At 41.6% G+C, this 13,850-nt stretch overlaps 1 protein-coding gene across 4 annotated transcripts in view; it reads right to left on the bottom strand.

Moving 5' to 3' along the window:
- FGD5 (FYVE, RhoGEF and PH domain containing 5) overlaps positions 1–13,850 on the bottom strand; it is a 116,473-nt gene that overhangs the window by 40,976 nt on the left and 61,647 nt on the right. For all 4 annotated transcript variants that reach the window (XR_012660964.1, XM_075095523.1, XM_075095525.1 and 1 more), the window contains exons 6-7: positions 4,094–4,245; positions 2,009–2,165 (exon numbers count right to left, since the gene is read on the bottom strand). Coding sequence is in view for 3 of the 4 variants with exons in the window: in XM_075095523.1 (XP_074951624.1) it covers positions 2,009–2,165; positions 4,094–4,245 (309 nt within the window). In the remaining variant the exon portion in view is untranslated. The remainder of the gene's footprint in view (positions 1–2,008; positions 2,166–4,093; positions 4,246–13,850) is intronic.

Raw genomic sequence — 13,850 nt, 5'->3', positions numbered from 1 at the left:
CTTTTCCAACCTAAATGATTCCATTTAAAAGCTCATCAAAGTGTCACAACATTGCTGCAAAAACAAGAGCAATCCACAAAACTCAATCCTCAAAAGCCTCCACATCTCCAGAGGCACCAAAAAGCAGGACCTGAGAGGAGTGGCACAAAACCTAGCTGGTTTCTTTCAAGATCTGAGTCCAAATCCCAGTCAAGTTTCACGGGGTTTCAGTGTTCATTGACCAACATTTCTGAAGTGTTTGACACTTGTGAGGGACAAAAGGAGAAAGGAATCTAACTATTTAAAAGATGGCTGGCAAAAGACAGCATTTTCCAAGGCAGTAGAGGTGTTTCAAGTTACTGTATTACTCCTCTGACTGGCTGACTGCTCTCACCAAATGTGCATTCAGGGTTGTGCTGAGCGTTGCCAGTCACGCATACTCAAGTCAAAGGTGCCAGTAACAAGATGAGGCTGTAAATTCTGTGTTATAAGACTGGAAAAATCATAGTGGTCATGCTTTAAAAAAATGCAATAGGAAAGGACTTAGACACACCTCCCCCTCATTTGTGTGTATATGCATGCATGTGAGAGGGCAAGAAGTTACAGAACTCACTGATTCTAGGGCAAAATCTGGCTGATCTCATCCTAGTGAAAGCCTCATCTGCTTTCTTAGAAATAAGAGCTAATTCTCAGGGTCAATAGCTAAGACAGAAGCGTATAGGCATGTGGCTGGGATGGATGCTGGGAGTACAGGCTCTCAGTAGAAAGCCTGCATTTGCCAAGTTCACGTTCAGAGAAGTGTGAGCCATCAGAGATCCCCATAGCTCTTAACAGGAAACAATTGTGGTGATTGCAAGGTATCTGTTTGTAAATGCTGACTTCCAAGTGTCTTTTGAAATTAATTGTTATTCTTAATATTTCACATGTGCTGCAGAGAAAAATATAATCCATACCCCATAGAGTCGGCATGCTACATAACCTTTAAGGTCTGATCACTAATTTATCCTTAAGGCCCCTCTGCCACACAAGTAAACATTGTTATTTCTCTTACCAGCTAAAGATAATAAGAAACAGGGGTTCTAGACCCACAATAAAGCAGCATAGCTTTTAACCACTTTAAATCAATAGAGTCAGTGTAGCCCAACTGAAATTTCCCATCCACATATGTGTTTACACTTTTGAAATTATGTGAAGTGGCCACATTGCCAGTACTCTAAAATGTAATCAGGAATCATGGAATTTCTGTCACACGTGTCTTGATGGTGTTTTTCATTTATTCAGCATGGACGAGTGAGTTAACAGAACTGGAAAATACATGTTTCTTACTACAGGGCCAGAGGTTACAGGACTAGAGGTTACAGACCATTCAGGGATTCTAGATGAAAAGAACCTTGTGTCTGGCCAGTGGAGTTTGTGTCTTCCTGTGCAGTTCAGTGTTGCCTGTCACAACATCCTCTGTAAACAGAGGAAGCATTTAACATGCATTTAAAAATGCAGAGAAATGTAAAGATGATGTGGGTTGATCACTGCCAACAGCTAAGCACCTACACAGGCTAACCCTAACTTCATCCTGGTGAGACCCAATACAAAAGAAAGGATGGAAAATGCAGTGAAAGAAGGGAAGATACGAAGAGATGGTAATAACAATAGTTATAAACTCGAACACCTCCTCAAAGAGCTTGATAAGTTGATACATGACTGAGAAACTAATCCACTATGTGCATATATTTCAGCAAAATATACTCACAGACCTGTAGATTCACAAATATACATTTTGTGTACACACACAGAAACACATCATGCACCTGTAGATTCATAAACATACATTTTGTATGCACACACAGAAACAGAAACATATCATGCACGTGTGAACATCTCATTTCAGTTTTAGCACCAGGATGTGTGAAGAGAGCTATTCTTCCATTCTACCCTATGTGAACACTGGTGGAGTTGCTGAAAAAAGATCTTTGAGTAAGCCCTATGGCACAACCATGCATTAATGAAGGTAAAAACACCATGGGAACCTTACCTCAAAATCCTGAATTATGGTAGCCAGTTGAGAATATTTAAGGCAGGTTTCATCTAGCAAAGCCAAATTCCTATCAAACTGCATAATGTATGCTGTGTGGTGATTCAGCCTTGATTTTCTGGAGAGAAAAATGTCAGCAACTTTCTGGTGTTCCTCCCTAAGGCCAGAGAAAGAAAAGCAGCAGCAAATAAGTAAATAAAGAAGAGCCATACTTCTTTCTCATTGTATGAGACCCACAATGGCTAAGTCTATAGCTATACAGCTATAGTCTAGGTTAAATGGCAGGAAAGAGGGAGTGCTTCACTGACATACTGGATAACAAAACAGGCTGCTGTAGAATGGGCACCCTGAGGGGCTGATCCTTCAACTGTGCCTTTGCCATAGCAGCACTGTGTGTCTGTAGTGGGTAGAATGTCTCTTTTCTGGACACAGCTTCTGCTTCTCTAAACAGACCTTCCAGCTGCTGCAATGCTTTCAGCACTGTTTGTGGTGGGATAACATAACAACTTCAGTTGTAACATCATATCTTCAGCTCTCCTTCATTGCCCCCTTCTCAGCACTGCCCCACCATCATCTGTCTCAGCATCCATTTGCACAGTATTGAAATATTTGCAAAGCATGTACAAGGAGAGAATAGGGCAAAATCTGAGACTGTGAAAGAATAATCATAGTTAAGAGAGGAACATGGTTCCTGGGGATGTCAGAGCAACAGTGTGTCTGGAGTATCACAGACACTGGCAAGGACTTACTGGAAGGTTCAAGGGTGGTGGTGACCTGGGAACCTATATAAGTGCAGCCCTATACCATTTGTCATTCTGTTGTGTTGGGAGTATTTGCATAGAGCCTGTTTTTTTCCCCAGTACCACAGAGTATTTCTGGTCAGAATCTTAGGGAACGGGCAGGTTGTGGCTAGAGTAGGGCTGTGACTTCTTTAGGACACAAGTCATTTTAGATCCCAGCTGGAAACACCACTTCTGTTTGTTTTATGAGTGTATAAATCATAAATTATTGATGAAATATTTTAAGTCTTTACCATTTGTAGCAGCCCCTTGGCAGACATGAACCAATATACAGTTCCCTTTAGCCTTTTCTTTCTTTGTTGTGTGCTTTGACTTGAAAGTGCAGAGCTGACAAGGAGAGCTGTGCCCTGCATTTAGGATTGCTACTGAAAAGTTCCTGATCTAACTGACTTTCTTAACTGCTCAGTGGCAGTGCTGGGATAGGATCAGCCACTGCCGGTGACCACTGCCTCCTGGAGTCCAGCAGGATGGAGGTGTCAGCTGCATGGTCTGTCATAAGCTGTCAGAACCAGAGCAGTTCAGTCTAGGCCAGGGGCTCTGCTAGCTGCTGTAGGTTTAGTCAGCTTGGGTCTGCAGAGGTAATTTCTCTTAGACATTCTTATTCCAGCAGTTTGATAGACTAGGGCATGGCAACCCGGCTTAAGTCAGAGGTCTCCTTAACTGAATGAATTTTTTTGCAGCTTTGTCTGTCCTAGGTAGGCATGGTCTTATGCTCTCATGGAAAGACTTCACCCTGTGAGGATGTTTGGCTTAGGTGGAGTCCCTCAGCAGGCTGCCAGTGTCTATTTGGCTTGGAAGCCTAGCCTGTGCAGAGCCCTGCCTTGCTGCTGGGAGCAAGGGGGTGTCCCTTATCTGAGAGCTATGCAGTTGCTATGTAGATTTCTGTAAGCAGGTGATCTTTAGGATTGATTCTGATGTCTGCTGATCCTGCCTTCCGTGGCCTCGGGCCATCAGTGTGAAGATGCTTGGTGATGACTGAACTGGCATCAGAGGATAATGCATATGAAGCCAGCAGGCTGTCCTCACTGACTGATGGGGCATTTCGGACTCATGGGCTGTGCACTGCACAAATGTTTCAGTGTTTGGTTTCTTAGCCTGGCAGCCTCTACATTTACTTCCTTCCTGCCTTTATGCAAAATCTGCCAAAGTAGTTCAGGTTCTACCCCCTTCATCTCTGCTGGAATCCCAGCCTCCCTGCTAGTGGGGTCAAGGGGACAGTGACGAGTTCACCCACCTACTGTGGAGGGTGTGTTAAGGCCATCAAACCATGCCATTCCATACTTACCATTTAAGAACTCTTTCTTCCAGTTCTCCCAGGATGTCTTGGTGTAATTCATAAATTTCAGGGAGTTCCCTTAAGCCCTGCTTGAGTTTAACTTCCTCCTGTTCATTTTCATCTTCTTCTCCAAGCACTTTCAAAACACCTTCATAGAAATTCTGCGAACAAAAATACAGAAATTAGGCAAACAGACTTAAAGTCTCTTTTCTGAAATTATCATCACAATCTCTTGACTCCTAAAATGTGCTTCCTAGGAATTCCAAGATATGCCATCAATAGTGATAGAGTATGCTCAGTATAGCCAGGAGATCATAGCATATGTTTTCTTCCATCCATTATTTCATACACATTTTCAGCTAAATTCCACGATGCTGTCAACCCAAAATTGAACATTTCACCTGACCAAGCCATCAGACCCTTATGCATACAATGAGTTTGATACCTTTATATTTACCTTGCCTTTTTTGCTGATTTTCTGGGTGTAGTTGGTCTAATTTTTACAGTGTTTCTTAACCAGAATCATAATTTTTAAAAACAAAGGATGATATTCTCATGTCATTTCATTGGATCCAACAGCTTGACATGAAAAACATCAATGTCTATGTGTCTTGTGCTAAAATTTGCAACACTTGTCTCCAAATCTGAACTTAGAGAAGAAGAAGCTATGAAATTAAGCTATGGAACAAATAATTTTCCCTATGAAACCTAGCTGAGACCTTTTTTCCCTCATCTTAGAAATGGTTTTGACCCTGAAGTGGTTTATAAATTATGTGGGTACAGGAGTAATTTCCTCTATATTAAAATGTAGCCAGCTCTGGTACATAACAGGGCACTTGTTTAAGAGTGCCTAGCGCAACATTTCCCCAGCTTTGACTTGGAAGTGAGGAATAAGGCCTCCATCTGAAACTGCAGTGATAATTTGTATTAGATCCCCGGGCATTAGAAAGTCATCCCAACAGCAGACAGCATATATTTTGTGCAGAAAACACTTCTTAAAGTCTCCTTCATCCAGGGCTCTGGATTCTGAAATATTTTCAGGTCAAAACTTGATTCCTACGGAATCCTTCTTCTTTGCTTCAGACTTGTAAAGGAGCCTTTGCCAGTACCTGGATACACTCAGGAGACTTTGGCCCCTGTGTTGCCCTGGCCCTTTCCAGGTTCTTACCAGCCACTGCTGTTTTCCCTGCCTGCTGCTGCCAGACACATCCCCTCTTCCCAGGCAGTGGCTAGAAGAGCTCAGGCAAATAAGCTGCCTGGGCTTTGTGAAGGTCTGAATACAAACTGTGGTAATGGGGTACAAGGCAATGCACAACACAACAAAGCAGGAAAACTGAATCTGTGCAGAGGTATAACTAACGCTTTGCTGCTGAGGGGTGTGAAGCAGGTTTCTAACCCACAGATTCTGTCTGCCTTTGCCAGGAGCAAGGCGCTGTAACTAGATGGTTTATCTTCATAGCAGTATCTGGTGTTCAAAAGCAGCAGCCTTCATTCAATGAAATTAAGAGTGTGATTTCTGTGCCTCCTTCTTCAGTATTGCTAAAAGTACAAGTAATTGAAAAGCGTTAGTATAGTATTCAGTGTTTGCCTGAGGATGGTCCTGCTGAACTGTTATAGGTTTAACTTTCCTCTGTATTCCCTATAAGGAGATGACTTTGTGTGTTCCTCCATCGGGGTCAGGTTGGGCTCTTAATGTTGAATTTCCCATTTCTGCTAGTCAAGTCTTCATGGGCAAAGTATCTGAACCTCAGTTTTTCTATGAAAATAAGTGAACATTTAGAAACCTAAGTGCATCGCAGTTTGTGATGAGGGCAGAAACTGGACATTCATATACAATTGCTTAGAAACTAATTCTGTGAGTGCCTTTTCCAGTATTCTTCTGCATCCCAATAAGCCATGAAGTGCCTGGAGTTTTTATTGCACAAGATGAGGAAAAAAGGGGTGAGAGTGAAAGCCAGAGTAAGTAATCAAAACAACAGCTTGGTAGAGAGGCCACATTAACTGTGAGGTTCAAAAGCTCCCAATTACTCGTTTTGGTGCAGCAGCTGCAGACTAGGAGATTGCAAAGCTTCCTTCCTTATAAAAATACTATCTGTCCTCATCTGACCTTCCTTTCTGTGTGTTTGTGTGTGAAGGTAAGGCTAGGGGATTGCAGCATTCTCTCTTATTGCTAGCCAGCCTGCACGTGCTGTTTTTTTCCAGTAAGTACCTCAAATTGGGTATTGTTTTTAAATTCAGCATTAAAAATACTTGGAGGTTTTGTAGCTGAATGTACTTAGATTCACTGACTTTGAAGCCAGGAGGGACCATATTGATATGATATATCAATATCATATCAATATGTGGTGCAGTCAGTAGTCCAGACCACAAGACTTCTTAGAATATAGCATTACTAGGAAAACAACCAACTTTGAATTAAGACAGAATCTACCACATATTATGGAAACACTAGCACTGCATCCTGAAGGAAAAAAAAAAAGTACAAGTCCCAAAATGGGCTTTTGGTGATCTCATGAAGGGTCAGGTATCTCATAACTACATACAAAGGCCAAGCATCTAGTCACAGCAGAGCTGCTGTTAAAGCCCTGACTGCATCCTTCAGACTAAGGCTGTCACACCAGGAGTTGTTCCTCCAGCAGATTCACACTGAGCTCTGCTTCAGCCCAGCATCTGGTGTGAAGGAAAGCTTCAGTGTTTGACCAGTCTGGCCAAATCCATGCTGTGAATGTATTTTTTCACGTGCTACTCTGCAAACAGTGAGTTATTATTAAAACCAATGTTTTTTTAAAAAGATATATTAAAAACATTCCCTGTCTGCCCATAGAAACCAATTAATCAGAAAAAAAATGCAGCTGCTTTAACAATCGCTGAGAAGGTGATTCTGCTGGATGACTTAATAGAAATGGCAGCCAGATTTTTCCACTCAGAGACCATTTCCTGGCCTCCTACCCCACTGTATGTGATGTGGCCAAATCTGCTGTGAAAGGAAGCAGGGGCTTGATAAAAAGAAACCCCCAAGGTCGCACAGCTCATTGAAAGATGCCAAGCTGTTTCTATCCAGCCCTGAACCAGGGTGGGATAGATTGACTGTCTTCCTCTGTCAGGATCTAGTGATCATGAAAACTATTGCCAAAAAGTAAAATTCTGTTCTCTGAACTTTTAGAAACAATATTATGAACTTCCCTGAGCCGTACTGGGATTTACCATGGTATTTCTCATGACTCTGACTTCTGTCTAGTTAAGTTTTCTAAGTTAATGGAGTAATTAAGGAGGAGTCTGAAAGAACTGATTTCCATGAAACTTGCTAATGTCCTACTATGAGCAACTCAACAGAGTATGTTTCACTGGGGATCTATATTTTACATTAGATAGTCCACTCCACTTTAGTTTGATTAAATCAAGGTAGCTGTATTGATTTCAGCATGCTGGGGATCTGGTTTGTATGACCGTAGTTCTGCTGAAAGGTTCTATAAGGAGCAGGACAGCCTCTGGGAAAAGAACTTCAAAATTCCCCTCTCCTCACCAGTAAGAACTGACTGCAGGCAAGAGCAGTTTTTAATCTCCTCAGATTCACTCCTGGCTTTTGTGTTGTAACACTGTCAACTGCATTGCACACACCGGCTCACTAGGATCTGGAATGACTGGAATATCTAATAGATACTAGCCAAAACAGAAGTTGCACATACACTATGTTTTTTTAGCAACAATGACAGATGAAGCATTTGTTTTCTGAAAAGCCACTAGAACTAGGTAAAAAAAAAGATCATGATGACAACTTTCTTTTTGACTAACTTTATCCTGGATAAAACAAGATCATAAAAATTTCTGAAAGAGTATTATTGTATTTCCTAATTATCTGGGTCTGATTTCCACAATGTGTCCTGCCCCAGTACCACAAATAATCCCAATGTTGTGCTATTCTAGCTGCCGTTTTTTCTGGGGTGTGAGTGAACCTATTTAACTATATATTTCAGCCAGCATACACTCCTGAGGCTTTTCAGCCAATGAAGCCAGTCAATCTGTCTTCTGGATGCTTTTCCCAACCCAAAGGATTCTGCAACCTTTCAAAGTCCTCAGTCACTGTAACTAATCCAGACTGGGGAAAGGAAAAGAATCCAAAGAGTTCTTTCAGCTTATTGTGCCTGGGGAAGTGAATAGCTGTAATAAGTTCACTACTGATGAGCTTAAGTAACCTATTATATTATAGAAAGGTCATCTTTTCCAAATTAACATCGAACAGCTCTGTATCTGTCCACTTTCCACTATAGCTAAGCAACAAGATTAACACTCCTTTCCCACAGCATCCCAGTGGATTTAATTAGTCATTAATTGCCTTCCCCTTTGATTATAATGAATTCTCAAATTATTTAATTCCAGTTGCCTGGATAGCCAGCTTCCTAATGATTAATAACAAACCTGCAGCATAGCGGTAATCGCTATAAACATCCATTAAAAAAAATTATGTCACTGTTGAAAATGCTGAGTGCCTGGGAAGCCATTAATCAAATGCAAAGTTCTTTTGCAGTCTCACTAACTCTAATAAATCATGGCATCTGAAGGTCTCCAAGTTACCCAAGACCCATGTCTAAACACAGAAGGTACCAAACACTGAGTCCATATAATTCCCTGCTGGGTCAAAACTTTCTTAGAACAGAAGCATGAACTAAAGTCATTCAGTTCAGGGCTCTGACATGATGGCCACAGAGCTCAGTCTCATCCAGGGGTATATGAGCCTACAGATCTCACTCCTGTCTTATGCCTGTACGTGCACCAGTGTTTGCATGTGCATGTGAAAGCATAACCCAAGCTGGCTAAGTGACAGAGAAGGTTAGCAACTGCACTGTGGAAAAATACATTTTTGAAACATAAACTTCTCATTACATTTTGGGCACCCATAAATAAGCCCTTTACAGCCATCCAATGGCCAAATCCCTAACATCGCTCAAATAAACCCTACAAATAATAGGATCAAAACCCACAGCCACAAAGGCTGGTTGGTTTTTTTTTTCTTCTTTTGTTTTTGCACATCACTAGTACACACAAGTTACATTTTTTTTCCCCAAGAGTGGCTCTGAAGAGCTTCCATTCTCTGCTGGAAATGGGAACTGTAATCTGGAGCCTGTTATAAGGACATGAGACAAGGAGAAATGTGGGTTTAGTTTCAACAAGATCTTATGGTTTCTGTGGAGCACTGCCTAACTGTCACATGCTTGGCTCTTGGAGTAGAATCCGATACCCTCTGTGAGGTGATAAGGTTTAGTGTAATGTGCTGGGATATGAGATGCTTTAGAGATGCTGGCAGTGTCTGCCAATTCTAAGAGGAAACAGTGATTACAGGAGAGTTCTGGGGGAAAAAAAAAGATTTAGGTACCTGGCTCAGGGCTACAGAAAGGTAGCCCAATTTACCTGAGATCAGCAACCTGGAAATCTTTGTAGCAGGTAGTTATCTCCAGATACTCTTTCAAAGAGTCAGCAATGCCAGCAGCCAGAGGTTTTTGGTAGAGCACTTAGCAAGAAAGTCCTCTGCAGGAATCAACATCTATGTGAAATATGATATTCTAATCCAAAGGCAAAAGGGGTAGTTAATGGGACAAGAGTTAGTTCTGGGTTTTGCTTCCAGGATTTTGTGAGCAGTTGCTGAAATGGTGAGGTGGTGTATTAAAACTCTCCAATATGGGGCTGAATAAGTTTTGGAGCCCACCTGCAAAAATCAATTGTAGCAATCCTGTATGCCTATCAACAGCCATTTTGCACAATAGATACATCCCATACACATTGTGGTCCTCTCTGCATTTCAGCCCCGCCGCCAGTTAGCCTTTACTAGCCTGAGAACATTTAACCTTGCAGGACCCTAATGAAAGGAAGGAAAACCAATCCCTTGTTGGCTAAACCACTGCTTCAGGCAAGAGGTTTGCCCAGGAGAAAAAACTGCCTGTATGTATGTGTCTGTATATATATGTGTGTGTATATATATATATATTTGCTATGTTGGATGATTTCTCTTCTTTAACTTCTACTTGAAAATCATCCAAGGTACAGTATTTCAGTCTGGATGCACAATATCTGTTTGCTTTTTCTGTCTATAACAGAATAGGCCAAGTTAGATCAGTTCACCCAATGGCTCATGGGTCCCTGGGGAACCAGGGGCTACTGCAACCAGTCTGGCAGGGCTAGTTAGGAAATGATAGGACTGAAATCAGTCTCTACCCTCACTGTAAAAAGCTGATGATTCTGCCACCTGCAATAGTCTGAGAGCAACTATGTAGATTAGAAAGGTGAGTAGACTGGAGGAGAGAAAATCGAGATGTTGCCTTAAAGGAGTAGCTAAACAGATAGCCGTACTTGAAAGAAAACCTTTTAAGGTCAGGACATGCTGTTCAGTTGCTAGATCTCCTTCTTGGTTTTCTGTTGTTATTTGTTCATTTTCTAAAGCCATGGTCTATAAGATGCTAATCCAATCATAATGGAAGTCCTAGTTCTTGCGTATTGACTACAATGGCAGGAGAATAGGAGAAGGAAGTACAACACCATTATATTGGATTTGCCAATAGTAATTTATAGTCCTACAGTTTGACCAGCAGTTGCTCTGCAGGTGGGAATGGAGGTTCTTTCCCACTGGCTCTCAGCAGTGTGTTCCCAGTATCAGGCTTGCATTTGAGCCAGAAATTATGAATTTTTGGTAGAAGACAGTGGTTGTAGAGCAAGCCACACTTTAACAGTTCAAGGGAAATATCTGAAAGGAGAAGTATTTCTGTGATTAAAAAGTGCAAATTATACTAGAAGAACCAGATTGTTATACTCTTTGGCTAGATTAGAAAAGCTCTGAATGCCTGCAGTCTAACTAGTATGTTCCAGATCTTGGTGCTGAAGCAAAGTCTCTACCTGGTCTGTGTTGCATCATCTCACTGGAAGGAAGGAAGCTTCTAGGTGCAATAATGCACAAAGCAGAAAAGAGCTCAACTGCTTCCCAGATTCTCAAGTATCTTCATGATGTTGATAAAGAGGGAAAGAAATCTTAACTCAAAAGGAGTCTGATGCAGTGCTCTGAAGAAGCTAATCTGTTGTTCTTGTGTTGCTGTACGCTTCTATGGGAGAACTTATCTTGGGCCGCATATCTCCGGGACACAGGGCTCTACCAACCCTGGGGACAGTGATGCACAGACATCAATACGATGGATACAAAATGTCCGTTTATTTAGCTGCGTCACACGCTTATATAGCTCTTGCGCTTCCTGTTCTGCCACTCCTATGGGGAGGAGTCTATCTTTCCGTCACATCCCGTGATCTTCCGGTCGCCGATCCCTGTCTATTCCCCTACATTCTTGTAGTCACCTGACAGAGAAAAACTATATAAATTTATACCAACCAGAGGTCTGATCTCTAATGCTGTCAGGGCTGAATCAGCTTCCCTGCTTATACCTCTACTCTGTGTTAAAGAACAGGAAAGGACTGATGGGTGAATAAATTCACCTAGGATATTTCTGCAATTTTCAAGGAAAATTCTCTTTGGGGAGATGTGTGAGTTTCCATTAGGGAACAGAGCTGAGAAAAAAAAACTAAAAAGGGAGTGTACAGAGCAGATACATTACTAGAAAACCATGGCCAGTTTTCTGCCTCACTCCCCAGGTGGGGATACTGGCACCTCAGCTGCAGAAATCATGTCTGCACACAGCATATTTACCTTGCTCATGCCACAACTGCCAGCTGGCACCTGGACCTCTATACTTTTCAACAAATAATGAAACGTACATGCATCCAAAAATCATTTTGCATGTATATCTAGAACTCTAATTGCTTCCCAAGTCAAGCTGGTATTTTAATGAACTGATGATATTGAGAAGTAGGCGTCTTTGACCCTTTGTGAGTAGTCCAGGGAGGACAACAGGAAATCTTACTACAGCCCAAACGTTATACAGCTGAAGCCTGCACTGATTGCATAAAATGGTGCAGGCTTTTACAACCACTTTCACTTCAAAAATTAATGTGGATTCAACAGATACTGCATATTACAGAATCCAGGGCTCTTTTGGACATTTAGGCATTACACCTGAGTTGGGCTGTGAAGAGTTCAAAGCAGCAGAAAAGAGTCTCTGTATTAAAGCTGAATGCAGGCATGAGATGCTGTACAGTATGCTGTGAGCCAAGTCTGACTCATGGGTGGTTCTTGGAGGTATCTTCATTATGGCCAGCAGCCTTTCTCCTAATGATGAAAGTGAAAGTGGCACCCCTGAATTAAAAAGTGGTACATCTCCTGCAGCGGAGCGAGTGACCCTTGATCTTCACTAAACAGTGATCTTCCCAAATTTCTCATTACTGAGGTCAGCAGAAACAATGCCAGATGAACAGCAGAATATACTATCACAGCAGACACAATGAGTCTCTTATCCTGCCATTGCAGGGTACAATCTAAGTCAGGAACCCTGACCTCAACACACACACGCAGTCAAATACACACATTCATCCAAAACACTGCAAATGAGTTTCAGAACTGGCAAGCTCTAGAGTGTGCATTGCAAATACTGTATCGGTGGGGCTTGTTACCAGGGAATTGTTCTGATGCCAAACGTGCTAGTGTGACTTCCCTCTCCTTTAAAGAGATATACAGATTATCTGAAAGCTATTTTGGCTCAACTTTCCCACTGTAGAAGCTCCCTGGCTGATACATAGCTATTTTCCCACTGCCGATGAAGATAACAATGAATAAATAAATGAGAAAAAAAACCCAGCCTACTGTAAGTGAGGGCAGGCTATTATTTTGTGACAGTGCATCTTTAGGCTGTTATAAGAGCTTCAGAGGGTATAACAGCCAGCTAGCTCTTTTTTTTAGCCAGCATGTTCCATTCACTAAAACATTTAATTAGGAAAGTAATGACTTGATTGGTCCAGCAGAACTGTGAACATCATCCAAGAAATTTACAGTAGTAAAAAAGGCTCAGTGAATCGTTCACTGGAAGTGTAAATAATTAGAAAGAGGGAGTTATATTTTGTCTAACATGTAATAGTGGCTCCTAAATCAGATGTTTACTTTTTGTTCTTGAGACTATTCTGAAAGTAAAGTTTAACCAGTGAACCTGACTTCATGGTAATCTGCATGTAGGTACCTTTGAGTTAGTGACTTGAGCAGTAAGATGATTCTGTTCTTTTTTATTTCCTAAGATTTATTTTGCAGTCAGAAGCCCTGGGATACCCAGTGCAGGGTCGGATCCCAAACTGCTCCGATGGCTGGATAACTAGCACATGTTATATCTATTCATATCATATTCATATCCATAACTTCAAATGCTGAGGAAGCATAAATCTGGGTCTTGGTGTTTCCAAGAACTGTGGCCCATTGTTGTGAGGAAAATGCAAACCAGGAAACAGGATCAACTTTGTTTGAACAGGGAGGTGTTGGGGCTGGTGTTTTTTTAGTGCAGAGCTGTCCTTTTTGGTGTCTTAGTTCAGTAAATGCCTTGGAGGAAAGTAATAATGACTTCAAAGGGGTTTATGCACAAAACGGTGATTTTATGTACAAAAGCCAAAGACGAAAGAAATGCTAACATGGTACACTATCAAGCAAATGCTTGATCCCATACAGAATGGGATCCTGAGACAGTCTGAGTCACACCAAGTTTGATTTCTGTATATCCAGTAAAGTAATTTGAAAGAGACTGGCTGAAGAGAATCAAATAAACCAGACTGTTGGTCTTTGAAGGTGGTGTGTGAAAATTAGGCTGAGAAAGCAACCTGCAGCACTTTTGTTCAGGAGCAAGCACTAAGAAGACGA

The sequence above is a fragment of the Phalacrocorax aristotelis genome, chromosome 6 (assembly GCF_949628215.1).
Source record: "Phalacrocorax aristotelis chromosome 6, bGulAri2.1, whole genome shotgun sequence".
Taxonomy (NCBI): domain Eukaryota; kingdom Metazoa; phylum Chordata; class Aves; order Suliformes; family Phalacrocoracidae; genus Phalacrocorax; species Phalacrocorax aristotelis.
Note: the sequence above shows the minus strand (reverse complement) of the source record. Positions and strands in the feature narration are given on the sequence as shown.